Source organism: Lycorma delicatula, chromosome 4 (assembly GCF_047948215.1).
Source record: "Lycorma delicatula isolate Av1 chromosome 4, ASM4794821v1, whole genome shotgun sequence".
Classification (NCBI taxonomy): Eukaryota; Metazoa; Arthropoda; class Insecta; order Hemiptera; family Fulgoridae; genus Lycorma; species Lycorma delicatula.
The window spans coordinates 134,869,186-134,896,837 of NC_134458.1; the positions used below are offsets into that span (position 1 = coordinate 134,869,186).

At 30.8% G+C, this 27,652-nt stretch overlaps 1 protein-coding gene across 2 annotated transcripts; it reads left to right on the forward strand.

Annotated features, from left to right (window-relative positions):
* The first annotated feature begins 2,748 nt into the window (after window positions 1-2,748).
* On the forward strand, window positions 2,749-27,439 carry LOC142323891 (glutathione S-transferase theta-1-like). Of its 2 annotated transcripts, none has more exons than XM_075364221.1 (6): window positions 2,749-3,059; window positions 4,833-4,920; window positions 8,409-8,559; window positions 13,134-13,314; window positions 15,749-15,922; window positions 25,120-27,439. In XM_075364221.1, exons 1-5 carry the CDS (start codon window positions 2,933-2,935, stop codon window positions 15,910-15,912), a joined length of 711 nt encoding a protein of 236 aa, XP_075220336.1. In that variant the 5' UTR covers window positions 2,749-2,932; the 3' UTR covers window positions 15,913-15,922; window positions 25,120-27,439. The 2 variants fall into 2 exon arrangements, with proteins under 2 accessions (XP_075220336.1, XP_075220335.1); XM_075364220.1 differs by having other exon boundaries at window positions 2,751-3,059; window positions 24,415-27,439.
* Window positions 27,440-27,652: the final 213 nt, after the last annotated feature.

The following is a 27,652-nucleotide window of genomic DNA, read 5'->3' on the forward strand; positions in this document are numbered from 1 at the left end:
ATGCTGGACCTGACATTTGTTGGGGAGAATTACGCCGGCAGTGTGCAGTGGCGGGTATTAGACAGGGAGACGCTCAGCGATCATAGCTGTATAGAGTTGGTCGTTGGGCGCTCTCTGAGTGGTCGTATTGATGTGGAGAGATAACTAAGTGGCACCCTCTGAGTTTTCGACCATTGTTGATGACAGATTCCCAGATACCGACACTTAGGAAGAGCTTCTTAGAGAAAGTATCGGGTCTGGTTATGAATGAACCCGAGAGGCTGCACAAGACTATACACGAAGCCTGTACAGAGAACCTGACTAAGCGTGGGGTTTGAACAGATCGTCGTCGAGTATATTGGTGGAATTCTATATAATAGAAGAGCTGAGAAAAAAATTTAATAGGTTAAAAAGAGTATTTACCTGAGGAAGGAGAAGGGATGATGCTGCAAATGAGGAGGGGGCCTTAAGGTTAGACAATGTGGTTTCAGGAAGGGGCGGTCCACTACGGATGCAATAGGTGGAGCTTTAGAGATTACTAAGGTGGTTGCATCGGGAACTAGACACACTCGGGAGATACCGGTGTTGATTATGGCAGATATTGAAAATGCTTTCAATACTATTGGTTAGAATGCTATTTGAGCTCACTGGTGGACAGGAAAGTTTCTCCCTACTTGATCAGAATGATTCAAGAGTATTTGACAGGTAGGGAGATGCTGATCACCTCCGAAGAGGGTGAGGAGGTCTTCATGACCATGGGGCCCCCTATTCTGAAATGTGGCACATGACGACCTCCTGGGCGTTGAGGTCCCGACAGGGATGTAGTTACTCGCCTATGCGGATGAGCTCGCCATTATGGTGACGGGAAGGAACGCTATTGAGGTGAAGCTCTGGGCCAACCGAGCCCTGGTGATGGTGGCGGAGGCTAAAGGCTAGAGGGCTCAAGGTTGCACGTCTTAAGACTAAAATGATCCAGATGACGGGAAGAAGGAGGTTCCCGAGGATCTCGGTTGGATTGGAAGGAATAGAAGTGACCCCTCGGAGAGAGCGAAGTATTTTGGTGTCAGGATGGATCGTACGAGGGGGTTCATGGTGCATTTTGATGAGATGTGAAAGAAAGCGGAGAAGGTGTCATCGGCGGTCTCAAGGTTGATGAGAAACGTCGGTGGCCCCCGCGCTTCCAGAAGACTGATAGCGACCACAGTGACTTCGGTCATCTTATACGCAGCTCCGGTATGGTTTCAAGATCTGAAGGTTAAGCGTAATTGTACTAAGATACACAGCACTTGTAGAAGACTTGCGCTGCGTGTGGCCATGGCATACTGATAGGTGTCGCTTGAGGCCGTCCTCGTGATATTCGGTATGGCTCCGATTGATATGCTAGAGGAGGAACGGGCAGATAGATACCGGGGTATGGAGGTCTCGGATGGCAGGAGCAGGATGGCATGACAGGAGAGGTGGGATGCGGCTACCACTGGCAGGTGGACGCATTGGTTAATATCGTGTGTCAGGACCTGGCTTAACAGGAGACACAGGGAGGTGTGGATTTTTGGACGACCCAGTGGTTCACAGGGCATGGGTCGTTCAATGTCTACCTCCATGCTAGAGGGAGACGGGAGACACCGACGTGTGTGTACTGCCATGAAAGCGATGATGTAGAACACACATTTTTAATGTGTTCAAGAATGGGCTACAGAGCGGCCGTTTGATGGAGTGGTCTTCCCAAGGGAAGTCATGAAATATATGTTGACTTCGCGTGAAAAATGGAACATTTTTGTGGCATGCTTTAAAGATGTACTCTCCTGGAACGTGTAGAAGAGGTGAGACAATTGGGAGTGTTTGGGTGGAGAGTGACGGTGGAAGGCCAGCCTTCAGGAGTGGGCAGCGGGGACCAACTGGATCGCCACTCGGGGGCCGCTGGAAGCCGTTGCTTGATGTCGGCACTGGTGAGCCCGTGGACACGCGAGGTGATGATGAAATACCCTTTGGGTGGTTTTATCACCGCGTTGTGTCAGGGGGAGGATTTTAAGTTCCTGTCTCGGCAGGAAACCCCACACACCCAGCAGTACAGGCTGCTGGGTGTCTGGTTGCAGATTTTCCCTCTTCCGACGCAAAAAAAAAAAAAAATAAATAAATATAATTCTGCAATTGAAAACCTCTATCAATTAATTCTCTATTAATTAACCTCTATTAATTCTATCACAGCAACAGAAGCATTTCAGAACATTCTGAATTTATTTGTCAACTTCAGGAAAAAAAAACCACAAATTTATACCATTTTCTACCAAAGGATTGCTATGCATTCTAAAAGAAAATAATGATGTTCAGGAACAAAAATTCTTCTCAAGGGTAAAAAAATTTTATAATTCTAGTATCCAATACTTAAGAGTTGTGGAGAACCAGTTTTGATAAAGTTACTAAGTTTCAGTGGATAAATTTATGAACTGAAATTGCCTGATCTGATTTAGAAGAGAGTGCACAAGTTGTTAATGAAATTATAAAAGAATAAATATTGATGACCTATTAGGTGAAAGTACATTGTTGAATCAGCTAATTTAAAACCAAAGGGTAGGTTATGGTTCACGTTCTGAAAAAGTACCAGGTAGTATTGAAGAGAAGTGGAAAACAATTTTTAAGGTGTTTGAAAAGACTTATGTTTCATGTTGCAATATTTCTAAAATGGTTGTTTGTTCTCATTAAGTGGATAATTTCGTCAATAGCATTGTTATCGATGCAATATATCGAGTTTCGTTTGTATCGATTTATGGAGCAAGGAAAGTGAAACTTGAAGACGTAATTTTGAACCCAAGGCTGTTTCTCATCGTTATTTTAACTAACTGAAGCATATCCAATTTGTTAGAATAAGTATCATCGCCTAGTATGTATGTAGTTTATTCATTTAACCGTTCTGACTACATTTGAAAATAATTTCTATTTGACCATAAATTTAACTATGAGTAAAAGCGGGTCAGCATTAACTTTTTATTATCATCTAATATCTCAGCCGTCGCGTGCGTTAAAAATATTGTTGGATGTAAACCATGTAACCTATACAGGAATAGTAGTAAATTTATTACAAGGTAAGTAAAAAATATTAAAATTAACCTTTTTGTTAATTTATTGTTGTAGTTTTTATTTTATATCTGTGGAGTGTCTATACGTGTTTATAAATTAATAAGGCTATTTTAAGTGTTTGTTTTTTAATGAATATATATTTAGTTATTTCTTTTTACTTTAGTGAAAATTTTGTCATTTCTGCACATGATTTCTTAAAAACTATAGATCTGTTACGTAGAAATAAGATAATTATACAAAGATTTCATGCATTTCAAGAGCCCCATCTTCTCAATAAATCGTCAGATTATGTAAAAGGTATTAATAATAATAAATTTAAATTGAAAGTAATGTCTTGGCCGTTCCAAGTTGAGTATTTTAAATTGCTTTTTAAAATTAAATATTATTAATTGTAGTACCCATTTTAAGAAGTCATATATTTTAAGTTTAACTTTTGTAGTTCTTCGACTGCATTGCTGTTCTTTTGAAAGTACTTTTTCAGTTTCTTGACCTTGGGCTTGAAAATGAAAAGTAATAGAACAAAACAGAAAGTAAGGATTAAAATTGTTTATTTAAAAAAATGATTACTCTTTACCTGCTTTTAAGAGTAGGATAACCTAATATGCGATTCTGTTAATTGTTTTAGTTGAATTTAAACAAACATAGCACACCAATTAAAACAGTAATTAAAACACAAAAAACATCAGCTAAGAAAGTGGCAGTTCTTTTGGTCATTTCTATTGAAAGGAAGATTTTATTTGTAAAATTTGATTTGTGTATAACCAAAGAGATGATAATTAAATCATGGATTTTTTAATGAATTATTAATAAGCTGGGATAACCACTTCCACAAAATTGGAAGAAAAATATTACAAGTAATGAGGAGAGCAAAGATGAGAAGTTTTCAAACAAATTGTGTTCAAAAAACAAAACGCAAAACAATGTCTAGGTTTCTTCAACTTTTCACTTTTAACTCTGCTACTTTTCATTTTTCAAAATTACTATTAAAAAAACGGCACAGAAATAAACAATGCAAAGTGAAAAAAGAGTATTCTTCATAAAACATATCACATATGCAGATTATATTAAAGAAGAAAAAACACAGAATCACTTTTCACATTACAAATTCTGAAGAATGACTGGGTTTGTATTTTTTATGTAACGGTTATGTTGACTTTGTAGTGGTGTATTTTTTGTATGTGTAGTAGGTCACGGTGGTGAATGAGTTGAAACTTGATGCTTGTATTTTGGGTCTACTGGTTAATTGAATGTATGCAGTGTGGTGTATTCTGAAAATCAATGTGTTTCTGACTCCAAAATAGTGACAGCTTCGGAATTATTAACTTATTATTGCTGATTCCCTTGTTGCAGTATATTAGAATTATTTTATTATTATTATTATTCATTTTTGTGAATAGCTTTACTTTATTTTAATTTGCTTCTTGATTGTTTATGTATTTCTGTTTATTTATTTTTTAATTTGTTTTCTTTGTAAAATTTTAGATTAGAATTAGTTGATACTTTTTCAAAAGGAAACAAAATAAAATAACGAAATGTCTGTCTTCTTTCACAGAACTATGCAAGAATGTTTGAATACATTAATCATCTATGCATCAGTTTTTATTTTTATTTTTGTTATTTTTTTGTCGTAGATACTTGGTGTAAAGCACTTTTGATCAGTGCTTTTCTTTTATAAGAGTTTTTTGTATGCATGTATTTTCATGCAAAAAAAAAAATAATCTGTAAAAGATTTATTTAAAATAATACATATTATTTTATAAAGTGTCATTTTCTTGCAGGAGAACATTACCAAGAAGATTTTACAAAAATTAATAAATTCAGAAAAGTACCAGTTATTAAACACGAGGATTTTATTTTAACAGAAAGGTAAGAGATTCTATGGATTATGTAATTTAATTTTATTTTCATAAATTTGGTTTTAAGTTTGGAGTTATACTTTTGGAAATATTTTTTATTATTAACATATAATAGTGAGCATTTCTATAGATAAACAAATTTTCCTCTTTATTCCAAATGTACAAAAAAAAAAAAAAAAAATAGAATTATAAAATAATGAAATGTTTATAACTTGCCAGTTTTTAAGTACTATACCTGGAAATGTTCTTGATGCTTACAGTTTTCAAACTATTCTTCTTATCAATTATTGTGTTGGTAAAGAATTTTTAAAGTTACAAGTTTGTAAAAATCCTTGACTATGTTACAATGAGGATGATAAATATAGGTAGGTGGGAGGTTGCTTTATCTTCTCCTTATCTCGCTTGCCCATCAGTAAAACATTTTTTCCTCTTGTTGCTCCTGGTTAAGATAAAAATAATTCTTTAAGTAATTCTAGTTCACTCTTTATGTTTTAAAAATATATCCTGCTTATACTTTTTAAACTTTCAACATAAAGGTAATTAATTTCCTGTTTATCAGTGTTTTTCAAAATCTAGATTTTAATTATTACATCTTGATATATAATTTTCCATTTGTGTTTTATGTTTTCATTTATAACATCATTAGGCTGTTTATTACCCAAAAATTTACTTACATCATTCACGTTGAACCAAGGCCCTGTATCTTTTTTTTGCAGCAATAGTGCAATGGTTTTAAAATTAGTAATTTAATCATTCATTAAGATAATACAAAGATAAAGAGTTCCATACTTGGTTAAATTAAATCAAAATAAAGTAAAAATTTGTTTATTTGGGAAAAGTTGCATGAAGTGATTTGTTTTAACTTTTTTCAGAGAATACCTTTCATGACATTAAAATATGCACTTTGTGTGAAAAAAAATAGAAAAACTTAATATTATAATATAATAATTTGATATTATTAAACATAGTCACTGATTGATTTAAATAACTACCAAATCTCAAATCAGTAAAAATTAAAGTCACGCATGATTTTCTTCTCAGAGCGCTTCTATATTACTTAAGTGTATCATTTATTTTTTACCAAAAACTCATATATAATTTTTATTATTGTCTTACCATACATTTGTTGTAGGAATATTTTTTCCTACATTTTTTGCCGCATCAGTGTATCAGAATCATAAGGGAATGAAAATTATCCACATCATGTTTTGTTAGTCTTACATACAGAAGTAAACACATCACAATATTACATTTTAAAGTATATATTTACAAAAAGCACACATAATTGTTGTGTTGTCTGATCTATGTTTAGGCCTGAACTGATTAAAATACTACTAATCTTTATCTTTTATTGCCATTGCATAAAACATGTTGTCAGATTCAAGGCTTATAATATGTTCGTTTATGAGTTTTGAACTGAGTGATTTTTTTGTTTTTATGTATTTGTAACTCCCCCCTCAAAAACTATTATTTCTATGACAGATGTATAAATGTATGGTAAGACGATAATAGAAATTACATATGTTTTTACTAATATTTATATAAAATTCTGATCAAAAACTTAATCATTTATTTATTTATACGTTGTTTAAGAAACTGCAGTTCTAGATTCAGTTACTGTTATCCTATTATTTATATTAGGTGTAGTATGTCTTTGCTTTATCAAATATTCAGCTGGATTAGACAGATTTAGTTTATTATTAATTGAATTATTTTTAAATTTATTATTTTTTTATAGCTATTCATATACAATTATGAATACTGTTTCATATGTTATTTTTATTAACATTTTACTTTTATATTTGTTTCATTTTACTTTATTTTTTCATTATCTTGATAACTTGGATGTAAAACAGTAAAAGCTTAAGTATGATCCTGAAAATTTTAAATACTACTAAAAATAAATAGTAATTAGAGAAAATTAAAACACCATTAATTACTAAGAATTAATTAAACAAAATTTCTTAAAATGCTTTTGCTGCAAAGTATAATTTTTTTGTTTGAAATGGTATAAAAATTAATAACATACATGTGTAAAAGTACGAGTTTAAGGAAACATTGGCAGCTTACAAAATTAAAATATGTCCTTGAAAAATATGCACATATTTAAAAATGGTTTAAAAACAGTCATGATTTTTTAAAATAATTTTTGGATTGCTGATAGTCTGATATAGACTGCAAGAACAAGGTAATGTGACAGGAAATTATCCTGTAGATGAAAATGTGAGCTGGTTGGAGTTATTTTGACTGTCTTCCTAAAAAAGGTAAACTTCTAGTAAAATTCACTCGAGTAATTATAAAAACAATTTTCTGTGTGGTTGGATTATGCGTAAACTAATTTTTTTTTGATACTGAGCACTGTACTTAACTGCATAACCTACCTTTCTTTCTTTTTCTGTTTAGCCTCCGGAACCACTGTAAGATATTACTTCAGAGGATGAATCAGGATGATATTTATGAATGTAAATGATTTGTCTTGAACAGTCTCAGGTTGACCATTCCTGAGTTGTGTGGTTAATTGATACCCAACCATCCAGGAACACCAGCATCCATAATCTAGTGTTCAAATCCATATAAAATTAACTGTCTTTACTAGGATTTGAACCTTAGAACTCTCGACTTCAAAATCAGCTTATTTTGTGATGATGAGTTCACCACTAGACCAACCCAGTGGGTTGCATAACCTACTTGGTAGAAAAAGTATTAAAAATTGTAAAGGCCGCATAAGTATGTTTAAATTCAACAAGTGAATCTTTTGTATAAGCACAAAAAACTCATGTGTTGAATTTTTTATGCTTTAATTACTGAATTTCAATTGTAATTTTTTTTCTGTTTATTTTCAACTTCTGACTACTTGGGTGAAGTATTTGTCTTTCTTCCATCATTTGGAAGAAAGCAGTTACAACATTCATAAAGAAATATTTAATTGTCTATTTTAATTTCATAAGTTGCTGTGGTCATTTTGTATTAATAAATGTATCCTGCATTTATTCCAGTATTGCTTAACTTAGGTAATCTATAGAAACTAACGTATAAATATATCATTGCCTATTGACAGTTAATTCTTACTTCACAATATTCAGTTTCAAGGATGCTACTCCCTTAAACATTCCAGGTAGACATATCTAAATTCGATATTTCTAATAACTCATTTTCTAAATTTTGTATTCTATTCCTTACAGATTTTTGTTCTAAATGTTGTATAATGAATGTTAATTTTTGCAACTTAAAACATACTTATTTGTTTCTGAATCCAAGCTACATATTTCATTCCAAATGTGGAGTAGTAATATATTTTATTCGTAGTTTGTATTATTCTTGTTTAAAGATTAATTTTATTTTTTATTGAGCCAGATTTTAGTTTGTGTGGGAAAAATTCATATTTATAATGTTAAAAAAAAATTGATGTTGAGAAAGAATGTAGTGAGATCGACACAAAACAATTACAATCATAATATATGTTTAATTTTCTTAATTTTTTGTATTATTGTGTTTTAGTGTAGCAATTGTACGATATCTATGTCGTGAAACAAATATTGCTGATAATTGGTATCCAAAGGATAGCATTAAACAAGCTAAGGTAGATGAATTTTTGGAATGGCAGCATATTGAATTAAGAGTGCCATGTGCATTGTATGCCATGAACAAAGTAAGCCATAATACTTTTTTTTTTGTTATATCATTGTTTCTTGCAGGTTTTCTAGAAGTTTTACAGAAAAAAAAACTCTGAATGTCTTTTTTATACTTAGTTACAATTGAAAATTAGTTTTCAATTAAAACTAGTTCTTTCTTTCTCAAATTTTTCTATCATTACTTGTAAATACACTACTGCATATTACAAAATATACCTTCACAGGCAGCACCTTCATAGGTTATACTGCAAACCACATATAACTTTAAAAGCAGTGGCAGCTCATAGCTAAAATTAGTGGGGGTGCTGCTCCAGAAAACTTTTTTCTGGGCCTTTTCAAGAACGTGGTTAAAGTTTTTTGTAAATTAAAAGAACAAAAAAAAAAAAAATTGAATCGAATAGAATAGCTGGAAGCAGGATAATAATCTAATTCTATACTTTATCACATTCAAGAATATGGTACATGGTTTTTAAGCACAATGTGCTGAAATACCGTATTTGGTTTAACCGATTAAATAATAAAATGTCAATATAGATAACATTTTTTAGTACTATTAGATAATAACTTAATAATATGTCCGCTTAAAACACTATAGTCCAATGGTGCTTAATTTAGACTTCTATGTACACAGAAACAAATATGTTATTAGTTTTTACTAATTACCTTGTCTTTCGCCCTTCCAGTGTGTTTCTGGACAAATTTGGCAATCAGAGAGCGCTTGTTTTTTGCCATCGTCTGATTACTACTGAAAAAACAACTAAACCACTTTCATATTCCTTCCACCATTTAAACTAGAAAAGGGAACGAACAAGGAACATTCTATACACATGTGGGGTAAAAACAAAAAAAAAAAACTACCATCCACCAGCACGCCAGGGTCGACACTGCAGGAGCAACAGTATTCTCTCTCCCTTGTAGCCACGCGGGCAGCTTCCTATGTGTGCATGCACACAACAGCTAAACACCACAGTGTTGGAACCGTGATGCACACAGTTCTTTATAAAGATTTTTGTATCTTTTTCATAAACTGGGGGATGGGTACTGACATTAAGCTTAAGGATTATTTATTGCACAAGTATAAAGAAAGAAGAACTGATTATGTTAAATGTTATCAATAATATCAAGTGGAAATAGGGGTGCTGCAGTTCTACAGTGCCTATATGTGAGCTGCCACTGTTCAAAAGACTTTTGACTATGTGAATATTGATTTTTAAATTATCCAAAATAATGTCACCTTAAATTAATTTCAACATACTTGAAGATACAAAATCAACAAATCAAGGATAATAAAACCTTGATTTGTTGATTCTTTTATTTTTGAGAATGGATGGACTCACAATTGCTTATTACATAAAATTAAATTTTTAGGAAAGGCATTGCATTAAAAAAGCTAAGGTAGATGATTTTTGTTTGAAATAGCAGCATACTGAATTAAGAATGCCATGTGCATTCTTTGTGATGAACAAAGTAAGCCATAATATATATTTTTTTCTTGCATTGATAATCTAATTACTTAATCAAGTGATTGAAAAGAGGGGGAAGTTTGGTTCTGAATCACACATTGCATTTGTTAATTATGAAAAAGCTTTTGATTGTGTTTTAAGACAGAAACTCTGGGAAATGATAAAAAGGGGTTATTTGCTGCACCTAATAAAAGTCATTAAAGATCTATTATATATTAAAGCAAGAATTGTAATAAATGATGGATTTCATGGTAATGGACTGGTAGATAACTAATATAGGTATAAGACAAGGATGTAGTTTATTATCTACACTTTTTAATATTTACATTGAGGACATTTTGAGACAATGGAAAAGTAATGTTTATTATGGTATAATGCTCAGTCCAAGAATAGCTGTTTTAAATACATTACTTTTTGCTGATGATCAGCTTATTATGCAGACTTAGAGGAAGGTTTACAGAGATCTTTATATGAATTGAACAACATATGTAGTCAACATAATTTTTAAATATCAATGAATAAAACAAAGGTTTTAGGGCAAGGATCCGATAAGATTAAAAATAATTGTGGAAAACAAACCAGTTGAATAGGTTTCACATTTAAATATTCAGGATGTGATATGAGCTTTAGATCAAATATAGATGTAGAAAATAAAATTCAGAGTTTTCAAAATATGTGTGGGACAATGAGATGATCCCTTTGCAATAAAGTTAGAACAGATACAACGCTGAAGTTATATAAAGTAATGATGACTGTTCCTCTGATAATGTATGGGTTGATCGCGCGAGGACTAAGTAAAAACTTCAGGCAGCAGATGCAATTTCTTAGGTCGATAAAAGGTTGTTGTAGATCAGACCGATTTAAGAACAACGTTATAAAAAGAGAATTAAATATATTCTCTCTTATTGAACAATTCAAATTTCAAGGAGAATTAGCTTCAGCATATATCTAGATTGAATAATGATGGGTTAAGCAAGTAATTAATTATAAACCAAGAGGAAAGAGAAGTGTGGGGAGACTGCTGAAGAGGCGGTTATGATTTCTGTTTACAGTTGGTGTAAACTTAATGCCTATCCAGGATAGCAAGAAGAAGGCAGCATACAGCTGCTCCTTACTTAATAAGGTAAGAAGTATAAGGTAAGTATTAGGTAAGTGGTTTCTTGAATGGCACTGAAAGAGGCACCAGGGATTGACCAACTTGACCCAGATATATTCTACCATTTGCTGCCTGTCATAAGAAAGCGGCTTGGCAGGCTGTTCACTTGGTGCCTTAGCTGGGGCTGCTTCCCGACTTGTTGTAAAGTGGCTTTGGGGATGGTGCTCTTAAAACCATGAAAGGATCCTAGTGAGGTCGGCAGTTATCAGCCAATCAACCTCTTGCCGGTAATCGGAAAGTTGCTTGAAGGGCTTGTTGTGGAACGGCTCTGGGAAAGCATTGAGGTGAATTGTTTTCTAAATCGAGACTAGCATGGCTTCACGAATGTTGGCACTGAGGATTGCATCTTAAATGCTCTTTCTGAGGTGGAAAGCGCCAACTGTAAATATGTTTTGGCAATTTTTATAGACATAGAAGCAGCAATTCCTTCCTTGTGTTGGAGTTCTATCCTCTATGAGTTGGAACGCTGCAATGTTCCTGTAGCCCTGCAGGCCGTAGTACGTGACTATTTTTCTAATTGTACGGCTCTGTTTAAAGATGCGCACTTAGCTGTGGAAAAATCTGTGACCAGGTGAATCCCGCAGGGTTCCGTTCTCAGTCCCCTGCTGTAGAACCTGGTATTTGACAGGTTTCTGGGATTGACTTTCCCAGAAGGGGTCATGGCCCAGGCTTTCACCAATGACTATCTCCTTTTAGTTCGTGGTAATTCACGACCGCAGCTGGAAGATTGAGCGCAAACGGTCTTGTCAACCGCAGAGGGATGGCTGGACATTCAAAATTTAAAGATTTCTGTGCCCAAGAGAAAGTATATGCTTCTCAAGGATGCAGACAAATTATCATACAGTCGTAATCCCCACATTGAGTATAAAGGCTGTGATCAGCCGAGTTAAAGTTCATAAGTACTATGAATTTCAGTATAATCTCATTTTACCAGGGTAGCTGAAATTCAAGCAAAATCGTACACTAGTCGTAACTTGCAAACAAAGCATTTATTTGTTCAGGAAATATATTTGTATGAACTTTTCCCATTATTTCCAAGTAGAATAGCTTATAAATGTCTTGGGAGAACTTCGTAATGTAGAGTGTATCGCGAACACAGTGTGTCTGTAAGAAATACAGTAAAATTCAGTGGTCTAATAGGCAGATTAGTACTATCATGCTTACTTTAAGGATTGAAGTGAGTACAGAGTGTTATCAATGCCTAGTTGTTAGTATGGTGGGGAAACTTGGTGATATTATCAAGCATTGATGAGCATAGGTTGCAAGGGGCTGAGATGAGGTTTCTAAGGTCGGTTGCTGGATATACCAGACTTAATAGGAAAAGGACTGAGGATTGTGGGGAGTTGGTTATACATTTTTAATGGTGATGGTTAGAGACTATAGAGGGAGGTGGTTAGATCATATAATGCACATGAATCCAACAAGAATTTCATGTGTAAGTGAGGAGTACTGTCTAAAAGGTAGCAGAAGCCTGGGATGGCTGATGAAAATATGAAGATACCAGTTTACATAAGATATAAGAAGAAATGATGACATAATAGGCTTTTGCCATATACCTGTGAAGAAGAAATAGGATTCACTGTCCATAGTCCAGCACCAAACTCAGAAGGTGTTTGTCATTGTAGCGTAGTAGTAAGCTCAGAAAGAGAAACTATTTTTGAATGCTTTGTTGTTATATATTCAGGACACACTAAACAAATATACAAAAATATGATTTTGTAATAAAAAATGAAATAAACTTTCACAAAACTATTTATAACATGAAAATTACAATAGTCAAAGAACAATAATCTCACATTACACAGACAACTTAAAGAATGGCTGTAGTCAAGCAATATAGCCACAACATAGAAATCAACAAAAATAACCAGTGTTCAACTTATTTTGCATGCTACTATACTTGTATATCACATTTGTTTTCCCATTTGCCTTTTTTATTTATATTTTGTAATTTTTATGAACTTTTTTCTAGTTTTTAAAACCGTTATTATCTGGTAAACCACCAAATCAAGAAAGGTTGAATTCACTACATCATCAAATGGTAACTGCTTGTAATAAAATTGAAGATGTTTGGGTAAAAGATAGTCATTATATTTGTGGTGAATATATTACAGTTGCTGATCTTTTTGCTGCTTGTGAATTGGAACAACCAAGTAATTATTAATTTTTGATACTTGTTTTGTAATATTGTTTTCTTATATGTATTTTAGTAAAATAATGGATAGCTATGAAAGTGTGGGTAAGCAATTCATGTTATATGTTTCATTTCCTGTTATACATGTACAGGAAATTGTTTATTACAGTTATATGTATGAGGTGAAGCTATTAAATAACAAGACAGTGATTGGCAGGCAGTGAGTTGTGTACTTGTGGCAGTTGCATCATGAATAACATTGAAGATTTTAAAAATAGTTTACATAAGTTTTCTCTGTTTTTACTCATCTTGGTGTAAGTAAAAGAAAAACATGTGGAGAAGCTTTTTTGAATATTATCTTAACATTATTCTTAATGTTAAGACTATATTGTTGACTGCTGGAGTTATTTCTTAACTCCAGCAGTATATTAATCTCATATTTCTTGTAAAATTGAAAAAATTGCAACCAAGTATTTGAAACGGTTGTGGGTGCACGTGAACTGATGAAAATATCTTGTGTGTGACTGTTTAGATTGGCACAAATACTTTGCTAGAGATAAAAAAAATGTTCAAGATGACAAATGACCAGCTCATAGATGCAACCAAGCAAAATTTTATGAAAATTAATGAAATTGCTCACAAAGATTGCCAATTAAGAATTTGGATGGTAGCATTTATGGTTTCCAAAAATTTAAATAAGGAGTAGAAAGACATCTGGAAACTAATTTGCACTGATGTCATGGACTGGCTGATAGCAGAGCTGGACTTAAAAGAGAAGATAATGTGTTAAGTGTGGATTTTCGGTATGATCAGAAAAAGAGAGAATAGATGCACTGGAAAACGCTCTTGTCACCAAAGATGAAAAAAGGCAGAAATGAGCAAGTCAAAACTGAAGGATTGGTGATTTTTATATCAATGATGTGATTATGATCCAGTGGGTCAGTGAGTCGAGAAACACTATTACCTGAAGGTCCTAGTCAAGCTGAAAGAATAATTAAGGAAGAAGAAACCCAATCCACAGAAGAACAGTTTGATTCTTCTTCATGATAATGTTGCAGTTCACAATGTGCTGCCTATAAATTAGTACCTAACTATTAGAAAATCCCAGTCTATCCACCTTACACACCGAGCTTTGCTCCATATAACTTTTTCCAAAGTTGAAATCTGCATTGAATAACACCCACCTTCACGTAGTGGATGGAGTTAAAATATATTAGCAAAGCGACTGATGCAGATAACACTTTATGGCTTGTAACACTACTTATAACAATCGAAAATTTTGTATGCAATTCATATAGATAAAGGAGAGAGGTATGTTGAAAGCAAGCAACAAATACGTTTTGCAATTATAATACAAATCACATTTTTGCAAAATATCTTATTATTTAATAACCACACCTCATGAAACATTCACATGTAAAATACTATAAATTACATTTAAGTGATTTTCATTTAAAATTAATTTCAACTTCTAATTTTTTTTGCCATTCACCTGACCATTAGTATTTTATCTTTCAGTTATAAGGTTGTCACTAAGTTGGTGAGCTACTGTGATCAGCAATGTTTTATTGTTGATTATTTTATTTATCAGACAATGGGATGAATTAGTCTTTTACTAAGGAAAAGTTATTTTTCATTAACACTACTCATCCAAGTGCAGAGGGACAACTTAATATTATGCATATAATTATATGTGTCCAATAAAATTTAACACTTTAAAATTGAGTGCCAGCTATTTAATTGAAGGAACTTCCTCTAGTGCTGGCTCTTTCTGGTGTACTTAACAGTTACGATACATATATCAAATTAGATTTTGTAATTTCTTTTTAAATTTACATAATACACAGTGCATCTGTTTACTTTATTTTAAAAAAATGTACTTAGTTAAAAAAATATTACTGAAGTAGCTGTATATTTTTATATAAAAATGTATAAAATGATTTCATGTTGATTGCCAAATAGCTTTTAATTTGATGTCATTAAAAAAAGCATTTATTTCATCTTTTCCTTTTATTAGGGTTATTTTTAATCATGATAAAAAATTTGTTTATTGATGTAATACTTTTAATTGTTAAGAAACATTTTTTTAAATTGTCGTTAATTCATGACATGTGCATTTCTACTTAGTATGAATATATTCAAGTTTACTATCACAAGTACTGGAAAAGGAAAAATTCAACGTACTATCTAACTAATAGATAATTAGACCTAGCACATTGATAAATGAAATAAATATGTTAAGAAAAAGGTAACTAAAGAAAAAAAGGTGTAATTCTATAAAGCATATCTATCAAAAAGACAGACAGAGTAATAACATTTTTCTTCACTGTATTTTTGTATTGGTGTAATTGAGAGGTTTCAATCCATCATTACCTATAGTTAATGAATTGAAAAATGTGCTACTTAATTGCAAAATATGTTGTTTTAATCAGCTTGTTATCTTTAATTTTCAGAAATGGCTGGTTATGATCCTAGAAATGGTAGACCTAAGTTAACAGCTTGGCTTAATAGAATTGAGGAAGAATTAAATCCATTTTATACTGATGCTCATAAATATCTCAATGAGATAGTAAAAAAACATAATGGTGTAGTGCCTGAGACAATCTCAAAATTATAATAAAAAAAAGGTATAATAAGTATTTTAAATAGATAACATATCCATATATTTATGTATGAGATTATCTCTAAAGTAAAGACCATTTCTTTGTAAAAAGATTTATTCAGAAAACTATAAATACTTTTTATTTCTTTTAAATTACATACCTTATACTACTTCTCTATATAATTGCCACATGAATTAAGACATGTATTGTAGTGATACACCAGCTTCAATATACCCTCGTCATATTCTTCTGCTGCCAGTCCATTTAGTCACTGATTAATGACATTTTTAAGTTCATCCATTCTTAAGTTACCCATTAATTTCTTACCACTAAAAATTTTTTCAATTTCCCCAAAAAATGGTAATCAGGAGCTAAGTCCGGACTATATGGTGTGTGATCGTAAATTTCCCATCCAAATGTTCTCAGTAAATCACGTATCAGACCCGCAACATGTGGACGTGCATTATTGTGCAGCAGGACGACACTGTCAGTCAGATACCTACTTCGCCGATTTTGAATGGCACGCCATAACTTATGTAGAGTTTTGCAGTAGGCTTCTGCATTTGTAGTTGTTCCACGTGGTATTAAATAAATCAGCAGTATGCCAGACCGATCACAAAAGACTGGCCATCAGTTGGTGTCCAAATGGCTGTGGCTTGACCTTTGTTGGTCTGGTTGGTAATTGAGGGTGACGCCATTCATTTGACTGCTGTTTTCTCTCTAGCGTGTAGTACGAAATCCATATTTTGCTGCTGGTAACAGTTGAATTAAGGAATTCATCACTTTTTCTGTGTAGCGGATCAAAAATTACAAAGCAGATCCTATTCGGATTTTTTTGTGACGTTCTGTTAAGACGTGCAGCACCTGACATGCATAACCTTTTTGAAGCCTAAATGGTCATGATAAATGCGACCAATAACAGCTCTTGAAACATCAGGAAAAAGAAGGCCCAGGTCGGAAATTGTTGAGTGGCGATCTTTTCTGATTTCATCATTGACGCATTTCAACAAGTCCTCAGTGTATCAAGGGCCTCCTCCCTGAACATTCTTCATCATGTACATAATTCTGTTATTTTTTAACCTTTCACACCATTTTCGGATGTTTCTTTCATTCATTAAATTATCACCATAGACAGCAACCAACTGCCTATGAATTTCAGCCTGCTTAACGTTTTGATTGTTTAAATAACATATGACTGCACGTTTTTCACAGTTGGTGGAAATATCAACTTTCCTATTCATTTTATAATGTAATAACTCGCATGTAATCAAAGATACTGCCATACGACAACTTACAGACAACAATGCAGTGTGTACATTACTAGCGTGGCCATGAGTGATACAGGTTCGCCAACCGTAAAGAGAAAAATTCCCCAGTGGTCTTTACTTTAGAGATATTCCTCAGATAAATAAGAATATTTGTGCATTTGTTTGGGTGTGTGAATGTATTTATTGGTGTTTACTTAAAATTCTGATCTGAATTAGAATTTACTTAACAGGGATGATCTGAATATGATTTTCTATCTATTTATTAAAATTGAGTACAATTTTAGCCATAAACTTCAAGATAACTACATTATTAGGTTAGTAGTTAAGTTTAAACAGAAAGCTGGTGTATTATTTTGAATTTTTGACTAAACCGTGTTATGTATGGTTTATTTTATTTTATATATCAAAATTGGGTGAAATGTTATTCTTGAGTGGTTAAATAAAAAATTTTGTTGTTTCACAATTTTTGAATTGATTTCTAAATTTTAGAAATGTGTTGTCTGGTTTCACCAATCTCTGTCAAAGCATTTAACAGCAGTTAAAATTTTTAGCAAAAATTAAATATATGAAGATTGCTTTACTAATATTTGTTAAGCTAACTCTGATTAAATGATTCCTCAAATTTGAACATGGACTTGATAAATATTTAACTATTTTCAAAACTGGTGTTACATTTTGTATTTATGTTATTTGCACACATGCACACACGCACGCAGGGCACACAACACAAATTTGGCTTTAATTTTCATTGTTATTATGGATAACGTTAAGATTAAGCGTATTGAAATACTTAGAAATTTTGGATCTAAATGCATTTTAATTGTAAGAAATATGATCTTTATTCATTAGAGAATGTAAAATATATTACTAGGTATAGATTATCAAAATATTTGGTTCTAAAGATACTTGAACAAATATATGATAAATTAGAATATCCAACAAATAGGGATAGGTGAGTAATATTATAGTAGAGCTGCTTTTTAACTCTCAGATTTTATGCAACAGGTTTTTTGCAGATAGTAAGTGCTGACTTAAATGGTCTTTTGAAAGCAATGCTGAGTTAATGTATTAATAAAATTTCCAAGGCAGTGAGTGGGTTTATTGAAAACCCACCAACTGTACTATGTTACATCATATTAACTGTTGTGTGTACTTCATATGATTACTATGTTACATCAAATTTCCAAATGAAGATGAGAGTCCAAAAGTTATTTTGAATTTCTACACAATAGCCCATTTTCCTGGAATGACAGGTGCCATAGATATACTCTTCAATTATATCTTCTGGTGGAGATAATGTGGAAATATTTAACGCATACTCATAAACCAGAAGGATACTTTTTAATAAATGTTCAAATTATTTGTGATCCATTTAAAATTATAAATGGTCTGGCTCTGCTTATACCTATATTTTTGATAACAATGAAGTAAGAATGAAATGTGAAACTGGTAGGATTAAAGCTTACCATTTATTAGGTGTTAATGGGTACAGACTATCAAATTATCTATAAAAAAATTTCTAAATCCTGAAAATATTAGTGAAGAAAATTATAGTGGATTGCATATCAAACTAAAAGATGGTTGAAAGCAATATGGGATGGAAAAGATTTCCATCATTTGTCTGTTAATATTGTTGAAAAGCACTACATAATATTCCAATTCAAGTGATAGAGAATAAACCACCAGGAGATTATAAACAGTCAGCATTTCATTAAGAACTTAGTAGCATTTCATCAGCATCTTCAAGAATTGACATCTTCAGGTTTTTGAAGAAATATTGATTCCAGCAGCTTATCACTAAAGAAGAGTTCTGGCAAATTTATTATAAATTATGTTTTAGTCTAATTGTTAAGATTACTGAAATATCTTCACTGGATTGGATTTGATTTTTACTCTCTTTAATAAAACCTCATTCAGAACAGATAAATTTTGGTTGTTAATAAATAATTTGTATTTTTTTTTGTATTACGTTTACAAATTTTATGAATTTTTGTAAATTTATAAGTTTTTTAATATTTATTATAAGTATAATAGAAATTCACATTTTAATCTGATTATGAGAATAAAACTATTGTAGGCCAGTTAATAAACTCACATGCTTATAATCTAAACAGGTTTTTGTATAATTTCTACTAGCTTTATATAAAGGATCAGTAAAATAAAATCAAACTATATAATTCAAAATCAAACAATTTTAATCAAAGATTATTTAAATTCTTATAAATATTTTATTTTTTACTCAGGAATTTCCTTTGTAATGTTTAATTATCCATTTTTAGTTGCATTAACTCCCCATTAGTTGCGTTAACCGAATATTTTTCTTTTATTCAAGTTTTCTTTTTATAAAGACATCTTTTATGCTTCAGACAACTCGTAACATTTTCAAGAACTTAGATTGTTTCAGATTTTTTAAATTTTTTCACCGGTGGTCTTTGCTTCATTCTCCACCTTTCTTTCAATGGCAACTTTTTAGGTATGCTGGTCTGTGGTTGATGATAAACCTTCAAAGAGTCAAAAGAATTTCTACTAAAATTAATATGCAGGCAAATTAGAGGTGATTGGGATAAGTTATGCTTTATTGCAGTCTCTAAAACAGAATATGAAAAAAAGTTAATTTTAATATATAGTTGAAATGACAACAGTTTACAATCATGCATCAATTTAGTTATGGTTTACTTACTAACATTATTTAAATTTTCAGCAGTTTTTTTATATGCGTGTTCATCTATGTGTTTTTGTGTGAATTGTGAAACTAATGATATTGTCTTGTTTCTTTCTATATGTCTGCATGTTATATTAGAAAATTATATGATTCATAACCTAGAAAGATTAACCAGTATTGTACTTAACTATGGAATCTGCATATGTTTTTCATATATTCAGGTATATATTTTTCTAATAGAGTCAACTTTAATAACACTTTAAAAGTAAACAAATTCTGGATCTAATTTCATTTATTTTTACAATAATTTTGACACTGCTTGTGACATTACAGTGGGTATTATACTGTATTTGATAAATTATGTAGAACATAATTTACAATAAAAATTATACTAGTTTATATGTACATATGTTTTTGATTGACATTTCCAACACCCTGATAAGGTAGATTTGGGTAGCTGTTTCAACCTAACCGATGCAAGTGTCTGTTATTCATTAAATTCCTTACTAACCATTTAAAGTAAATAATTAATGAGAAAATGTTTGTTCCTTGTTCCAAAAGTATTGGAATTGGGGGGGGGGGGGGGTTGTCGGCGACCAGAAGTGTTACAAATGGCGAATGGGATTGGGATGTTCCAAAAGTATAATGTGTTAATTTGATAATTGGGGATCAGAGACAAAGTTTTTCTTGAAACAATACTTGTGTACAAATATTAATAATCTCTTGAATGTTTCCTCTGTTTACTAAAATAAGAACATATATATATATATATATATACATACACAAAGTCTGTAAATAAAGTAATGAGACTCGTTCAGAAAAAATGTTCATTTACAATCCAATTACACATGGACTCTTATCACCTTCAGAATAGTTCCCTTGGGAAGCCATGCAACGCCTCAAATGGTTTTCCCATTCTTCATAGCAGTGTTGGAACACAGAAAATGGAATATTCTTCAGATGGTCGGTTACATTTATTTTTAATAATTTCTACTGTTCCAAAATGGTGTCCTTTGAGGTATTGTTTTAAAGTTGGGAAAAAGTCGCAGGGACTCAAGTCAGGTGAATAAGTTGGTTGAGGAACTACAGGAATGTTTTTCTCTCGTTAATCGAGAGTGTAGTGTGACAAGGTGCATAGTCATGATGCAGCATCCAGTTGTCTTTGATGGCTGATCTCACGCAGGCAACTCTTTTCCACAGTCTTTCAAGAATTTCTCAGTAAACATATTGATTTACAGTCTGTCCTGTAGGCAAAAACTCCTTATGGACAATGCCATTTCTATTGAAGAAACAAATTAGCATGGTTTTGATTTGCTCATTTTTGCTTTTTTGGGATGTAACTGATTCCTGGCCATCTGAAAACGCTTTAAACCACCTAAAAATTTGGGTTCATGACAGAGCGTCATCTCCGTACGCCAATTTTGAAAAAGTTTCAGTAGCATTCTCAATGTGGTTTAATGTAAAACTTGATGATTGCACACCATTGCTCATAATTAGTATCCCTCATTTTTGTAACGCACAACAAAAACTCATTTCACGAAAAGTTCATTTGTCATGTCTCAAGCACAACAAAAGACTAAAAATATTAATGCCTAATATAAATCAGCTGTACATATAACTTTATGTTTACTAGTAATTTTACAGTGTTGCCAATTTGGCTCCCAAATAAAACTAGTCTCATTACTTTATTTACAGACGTCATGTATACATGTTAGCTAATCATATAATATTTTTTCAGCCTCTCCACAAAGTACAGAATTAAAGTAAACCTTTACTAAAGTAAACCTTTACTTTTTTTTTGCTCATTATATTGCTTTCAGGCATAAGCCTTTCTTCAGTAATGCTTTCTTTAAAAACGTTTTTCCTCTTTCTTTACACTTACACATTAAAATAAAATATAATACATTAAAATCTTTAGAACAAATATTTGTTCAGTCAATAAAATTAAAAAAAAAAATTAAACATTATTAATATTTAAAATTTTTTATAACATGTTATCTGTATGTTAATACAGTACTGTACTGATTATTTTATTTATTAAAATTCTTATCAATGTATTACCAACTTAAATAATATTTATAAGAATGCCCACATCAAATTCTGTCTGCAGATTCATGAACAATGTATAGATATATATTATATATTGAAAATGCTGTTATGAATTGGTTGCATAGGACTATTTTTTCCCCTTATTTCATAAAATTATTCATTCTGAACTACTTTTCTAACCACAGCTGCTAGCCAAACCCCAGTACAAAACTGGTTTCATGGAAAACATATTTACTAGAACATTTTCAATGACTTGAATCATTATATTGTTCTTTATACGAGGCATCACAAGCAATTATCCACCTTCAACAGTATTTGTTTGTTCCAGCTTGGGAAATTAACAAAAAAAAAAATTTTTTTTAGTTACACTGAAGTGTTGAGTTCATTAATTTTGTACTAACTATAGTAATCGGGCAAACTCTTCCAAACCTGTGTTCATAAATAAATTTGTTCTTTTGAATCAGCCCAACATAATTCAAACAGGATAAACATCAGGCTTTTTTGTACAAAAAATTAACCTGATTGTATGCTTTAAGTAATATGCAGCTATAGGCTCAAAGTCAAATAACTAGATAAGCCTATAACTTGTAAATATAATTATCTTCAGTTGTTTATGTCTTAACATGCTATACCTTTGGGCACTTTGTTTACTTGTTTTCTAAAATACCAAAATAATAATTTATATTAATTAAGACCTGAATTTAATTAAATTTTAAGGTTTAGCTGGTTACATGAAGGCCTAGTTCAAATAATTTTTTTTAGCCTGTATAAAACAAAATTACATAAAATGACCATATATTAACTTTTAATAATTATGATTTATTTTCATTAACTTAAGTATAATTAGGGTAGATTATACTTTAGCTTATTTAAATTTATTACTTCCTTGGGTTACCCTATTATCATGGTATGATAAGATTCTGTAATTGTAATTATCATGTAACATGTAATAGTATTATCATGATATAAGATTGTGGTCAGTAATAAATTCACAAGCTATATCATTGTGTATTATTTAAGGCTGAATTTGTTCATGTTAGTTATTAAATTATTATGTAATGAAATTCAATCATACCATAGCATTTACCTATCTAAGACAGCGTGAAATGGAGCTTGTATAGGAAAATAATTATATTTCTAATAAAATTTCATGAACTCCTGCTTATAAACTGATTTTATGAAAAAATGAATAATTTTATAAATTACATTAACAATTTAACTTACCAAGTGTAAATAGTAGCATCACCATTTAACTCATTTGGTAGAGAATCAATTCAATCTTTAATAACATTCAACATTTGGGATTCCTTATTGTCAGTTGTAGTTATGATATTGCCTCCTTTGCTTGTTTTAAATAGATTTAATCTTTCTGTGAAATTTGTTTTTATTTTCCTCTTTTGTAATTTTCATAAAAATTCTTCAACTCTGTTAACTGTCTGCTTATTTACATTTGGAAGGCTATTATGTTCCTCCATCAGTTGCTCTTTAGCAAATTTCTGCTTTCTTATAATTCAGCCATCAGTTTTTTTATTTTCAACCATATTCTCATAATTTGTTATTATTGCAGTGAGCATGCTTTTCTGTTCAGGTTTAAAGTTCACACTGTGATATTTTTTTGTTATTAGTTTCATTAATTTTGCTAATAAATTGTAATCTTACTTATTATGCAAGGAATAGATAAATAAATAGATGTTTAACCAGCAAGGTTAGAAAATAATTATAAAAACAAATATAGCCAATAAGAAAGCAGCTCTCAATGCAATCAGAATAAAAATTACAAATGTTGTAATAAAAATGACATTTTCAATTAAATATATTTAAAATTGACAAGCTAATCAGTTAACAAAGATCAGTATTGATGAAACACTTGATAGTAACTAAGTCAAAAAATTAAACTATGGTTAATTTAACCAAAATAAGATTTTATTTAACTGATATTGGTAACAACTGGTCATGTGAGTTGCGTAAGTATATTTAAAAGTTTTTATATACCTTGATTTGAATCTGTCTTGCAATTGAATTTTAAATCATTTTCCTTGGAACATTTCATTTTGTGTAGGGATTGGGTGTTCCATTCTTTTGATTTACTAATGATTTGCTAATTAATCTGACGTTCTATTTAGCAAGAAATTTGAAGCATTGTAAATTAAAGAAAATAGAATTTTCAACTACTTTATAATACTTTTTGAAATTTTCTTTTATGCGAGATAATGTTTTTGTGATATTCCTACTGAATATGTATTATTGTAAAAGATTGTAGGGAGCAAAAATTAAAAATATAACATTTGAAACTGTTTTCCTTTGAAGCACTGATTTAGACATTTTTACTGGGTTATATGTAACATTGGTACATGGAGGATTTCTTATTTCAGAAGAAGACATAAATTATGTTCGTTGAGTTTGAAAAACATTACCTTGTTGAATTAACTGTGCTTTTAATCATTATTTATATATGTTTCCATTTTATATTTTGTTTCCATTATTTTTATTTTGGTATTTTTTGTTTAATTAATTTAATTTAATTTTTTTTATGTTAGATCTACTTAGATGGGAGAATATGAAACTCACTTTAACCCAATATACACTCAGGTAATGATTTGACTTTTGTTCAATCTCTAAAGAAGAAATATTAGGATACAGGTAGTGTTACCATCATCAAGCTGCACCAAGGAAGCAATTACTTATATCCAAGGATGTGGTGGGTGGAGGGAGAACTAGATAAACTTTTACAGGGACGTTGGGGCTGTTGAGGTTATTAGGACTTTTAGGCCCAGGATAATTTTTGTTAACATTAATATATTTTTTTATTTTATTATAACAATAATTTTTTTAAAAAGTATAATTTATCTAACTGTAATTTGAACATTTCTTTACTTTTCCTTTTCATAGCATCGGTATTGAGTTGAAAAACATATCTATTGTTAATTTCTATGTGCACAGTATCATCTAATTAATGGTGGATAAAGTGAATGATTATTATGTGGTTTTTTTTTTTTGTTGATTAATTTATAAAGGTTGTGTATTGTATTTAATGCAAATTTTGTGATATTAAGAACACCATACTGATCATTATTACGATATGGAACCTTCTGGATGAAAGTCACACACTACCACTTCACCACCCTCTATGGCAAAGTGATGAATTCTGTGGTAATTTGTATGCTAAGATGTGATAATTCATGAAACTCCTGTAAAGATTAATTAATTTTAACTAGATTGGATATTTGTTTGTTTTTCTGTAGTTACATCTAAACAACTTCATAAAAATCTTTAATTGCGCTATTATAAATTATAAGATTTATCTCTCTCAACAAAATTCTACTATTTGTAAATATGTGTGTACCGATACACATCTTTATAAAAGCATATTGAAGGGTACTACAAAGATTATTATTTTACTGAAAAAAATCTGCAGGTTATCAAATAACTTGCTGAAATCTATATACCTGTTATATGTAGGCTAAAAAAAGAAGTGAATTGAGAACCATAAAAAAAATTCAAAACCACGAAGTCACAATGACAGCAGCAGAAGCGTAATATCACAATCAAATCAACAAGATCTGTTTTTATAAACCTTAATTTATCAGGATAAGTGTGGTATTCGTTATTTAATGGCTTTCTTTTAAGAGAAAATAAATAACAAATTGTTGAATCAACTCATTTTTTTTTTTGTATATGATATAGCTTTATGGTTGAGTTATTCTTTACATTGTAATAACAGTATGCATTGCTCCTACAATTATGGGAAATGTAATAATAAACAATTAAATAAAAATTCATTGTATAACACATAATAATACAAATAAAAAATAATAAATTAAAAAAAAATTATTCAGTAGAATTACCTTTGAAATATTTTATTGAGAAAATATTGTAAAGATTTTTTAAATTTATTTAAAATTTATTCTCGGTAAAAATTAAGCTATTTACATCGGCAAGAAAGGCACAATTTGCAATTTTATAAGCTCCCTTAATTTATTCTGTTTCCTTAGTTTTGAATCTAAAATTGTACAAATTATAATCAATAATAATGATGTACCAGTCTTATTATATCATTTTTCTCTTATTAAAACTAATTTTCAATATTTTATTGTTACATAATTTTTTAAAAGATCTCTTTTCCCGGCTTCTCTACTACCAATATTTCAATGCTACATAAAGTACATAAATACTTCAAAAAATTTCTTTCTACTTCATATATCTGTGCTTCATAGCATCAGATTTCTTCTTTTTTTTTATAAAAGTTTTCCTATCCTTTGCAACTTTGTTTTTACTTTGCCCAACCTGTATAATTTTACTACCTAAGTAAAAGTTTTTTCTTGATTTGTGGTGTGTGTTCTCCTGTTTTATTATTTCTTCTTATTATCTTATTTAATATTGCATATCATTACCTTTGTTTTATTCTTATTATCAAATCAAATTTCTCCCCCAAGCATTCGATCCAAACATTCATTCTAATTCATACCCAGTTTTAAACAAACAATAGCATTAGTGAATCCTAAAAATTAAAAATTTTTTGTTGTTAACACTTATTGCTTGTGCTATACTTTTGAAAGTAAAGGACAGATTTTAATATCCTTGCCTCAATTCTGTTTTTCTGCAGCTTTACTTTTTTTCTAGACTTATAATTACTTCATTTTTACACACATTACATAAAACCTTTCTTTATTTCAGGTCAATTTTTCTTAAAATCTTAAAAATTTTATTCCATTTTACATTACAGCATTATATGGGCTAAAATGTTCATGTGTATTGTCTGTTTAAAAAAACTGAATTTTTTTCTCTATTACTTATAGAGATAGTTTGAGGAGTGTGGTTGGCATCACTGTATAGTGTATGAACTAATGAACAATCCCCCACCTTTCACAAACTGTTTCATGCCATCAGCAATTTTTGTGATGAGTGACTTATAAGAACAAAAAATTGTGGTGAAATTTTACATTAAACTTGATAAAAATTTTATTCAAACATAAAATTATTAAGAGGCTTATGAGTAGACTGTGTCAAACAATGTTATGAGTGGTTCAGACTTTAAAAAGTAGTTTAGAATCTGTCAAAGACTATATTTGTCCAGGAAAGTCATTGACATTGATGGACAAGTCCCACCTTGCCAAAGTAAATGATTTGGTGAGGTCAAATTGATGTTTAACAGTTTGTAAGAGCAGAAGAGACTGGAATTTTGATGGATTCATGTCACAAAACTTAACCAAAAAATTAGGAATTCGTCTTGTTGCCACAAAATTTAAGAATCAAAGGATACTTTTCCAGTCTCAAATTTTACATATTTCTGCATACAGCTTATGTTTATCTAAATAGTTTCTAAATAATTTATGTGGTATATCATAAGTTTCTACTGCTTTATTCTTTGTTATGGTAGTTATCTGATGTTTAAAATTTCAGAGATCTTTATTTGATTAATTGACTTATTACAATATTAATTAATCAATATTTAAACATTTTGGGAATTCAAAAATATTTAAGTATTGTGAAATCTAGTGGAATCATATATTTACAAATTTGATCTTTGTTTCTTTTGTTTGCAATAAAAACTTTAACATTTTACTAATTAAATATAATTTCACAAAACTAATATATTTACCCTTTTATTTTCCTGGCTATGGTGATGTGTGCTGCTGTAGGAGCTTTAGCTGTAATGGGAAAGTGTATAGATTGGTAAAAAAATCTAAAAAAATTGGTCTTTTTTTAAGATTTTGTATCTGAAGGAGACAAATAACATTTTTCCTTGAAAAAAAAAAGATTTAAATAAATTATAAA

What these genes read in the sequence shown, in the direction of transcription:
- LOC142323891 (XM_075364221.1), top strand. Translation starts at nt 2,933, where the DNA reads ATGAGTAAAAGCGGGTCAGCATTAACTTTTTATTATCATCTAATATCT. An exon ending in GATTTTATTTTAACAGAAAG is followed by an intron (nt 4,921 to 8,408) that starts GTAAGAGATTCT and finishes ATTGTGTTTTAG; the next exon opens with TGTAGCAATTGTACGATATC. An exon ending in CATTGTATGCCATGAACAAA is followed by an intron (nt 8,560 to 13,133) that starts GTAAGCCATAAT and finishes ACTTTTTTCTAG; the next exon opens with TTTTTAAAACCGTTATTATC.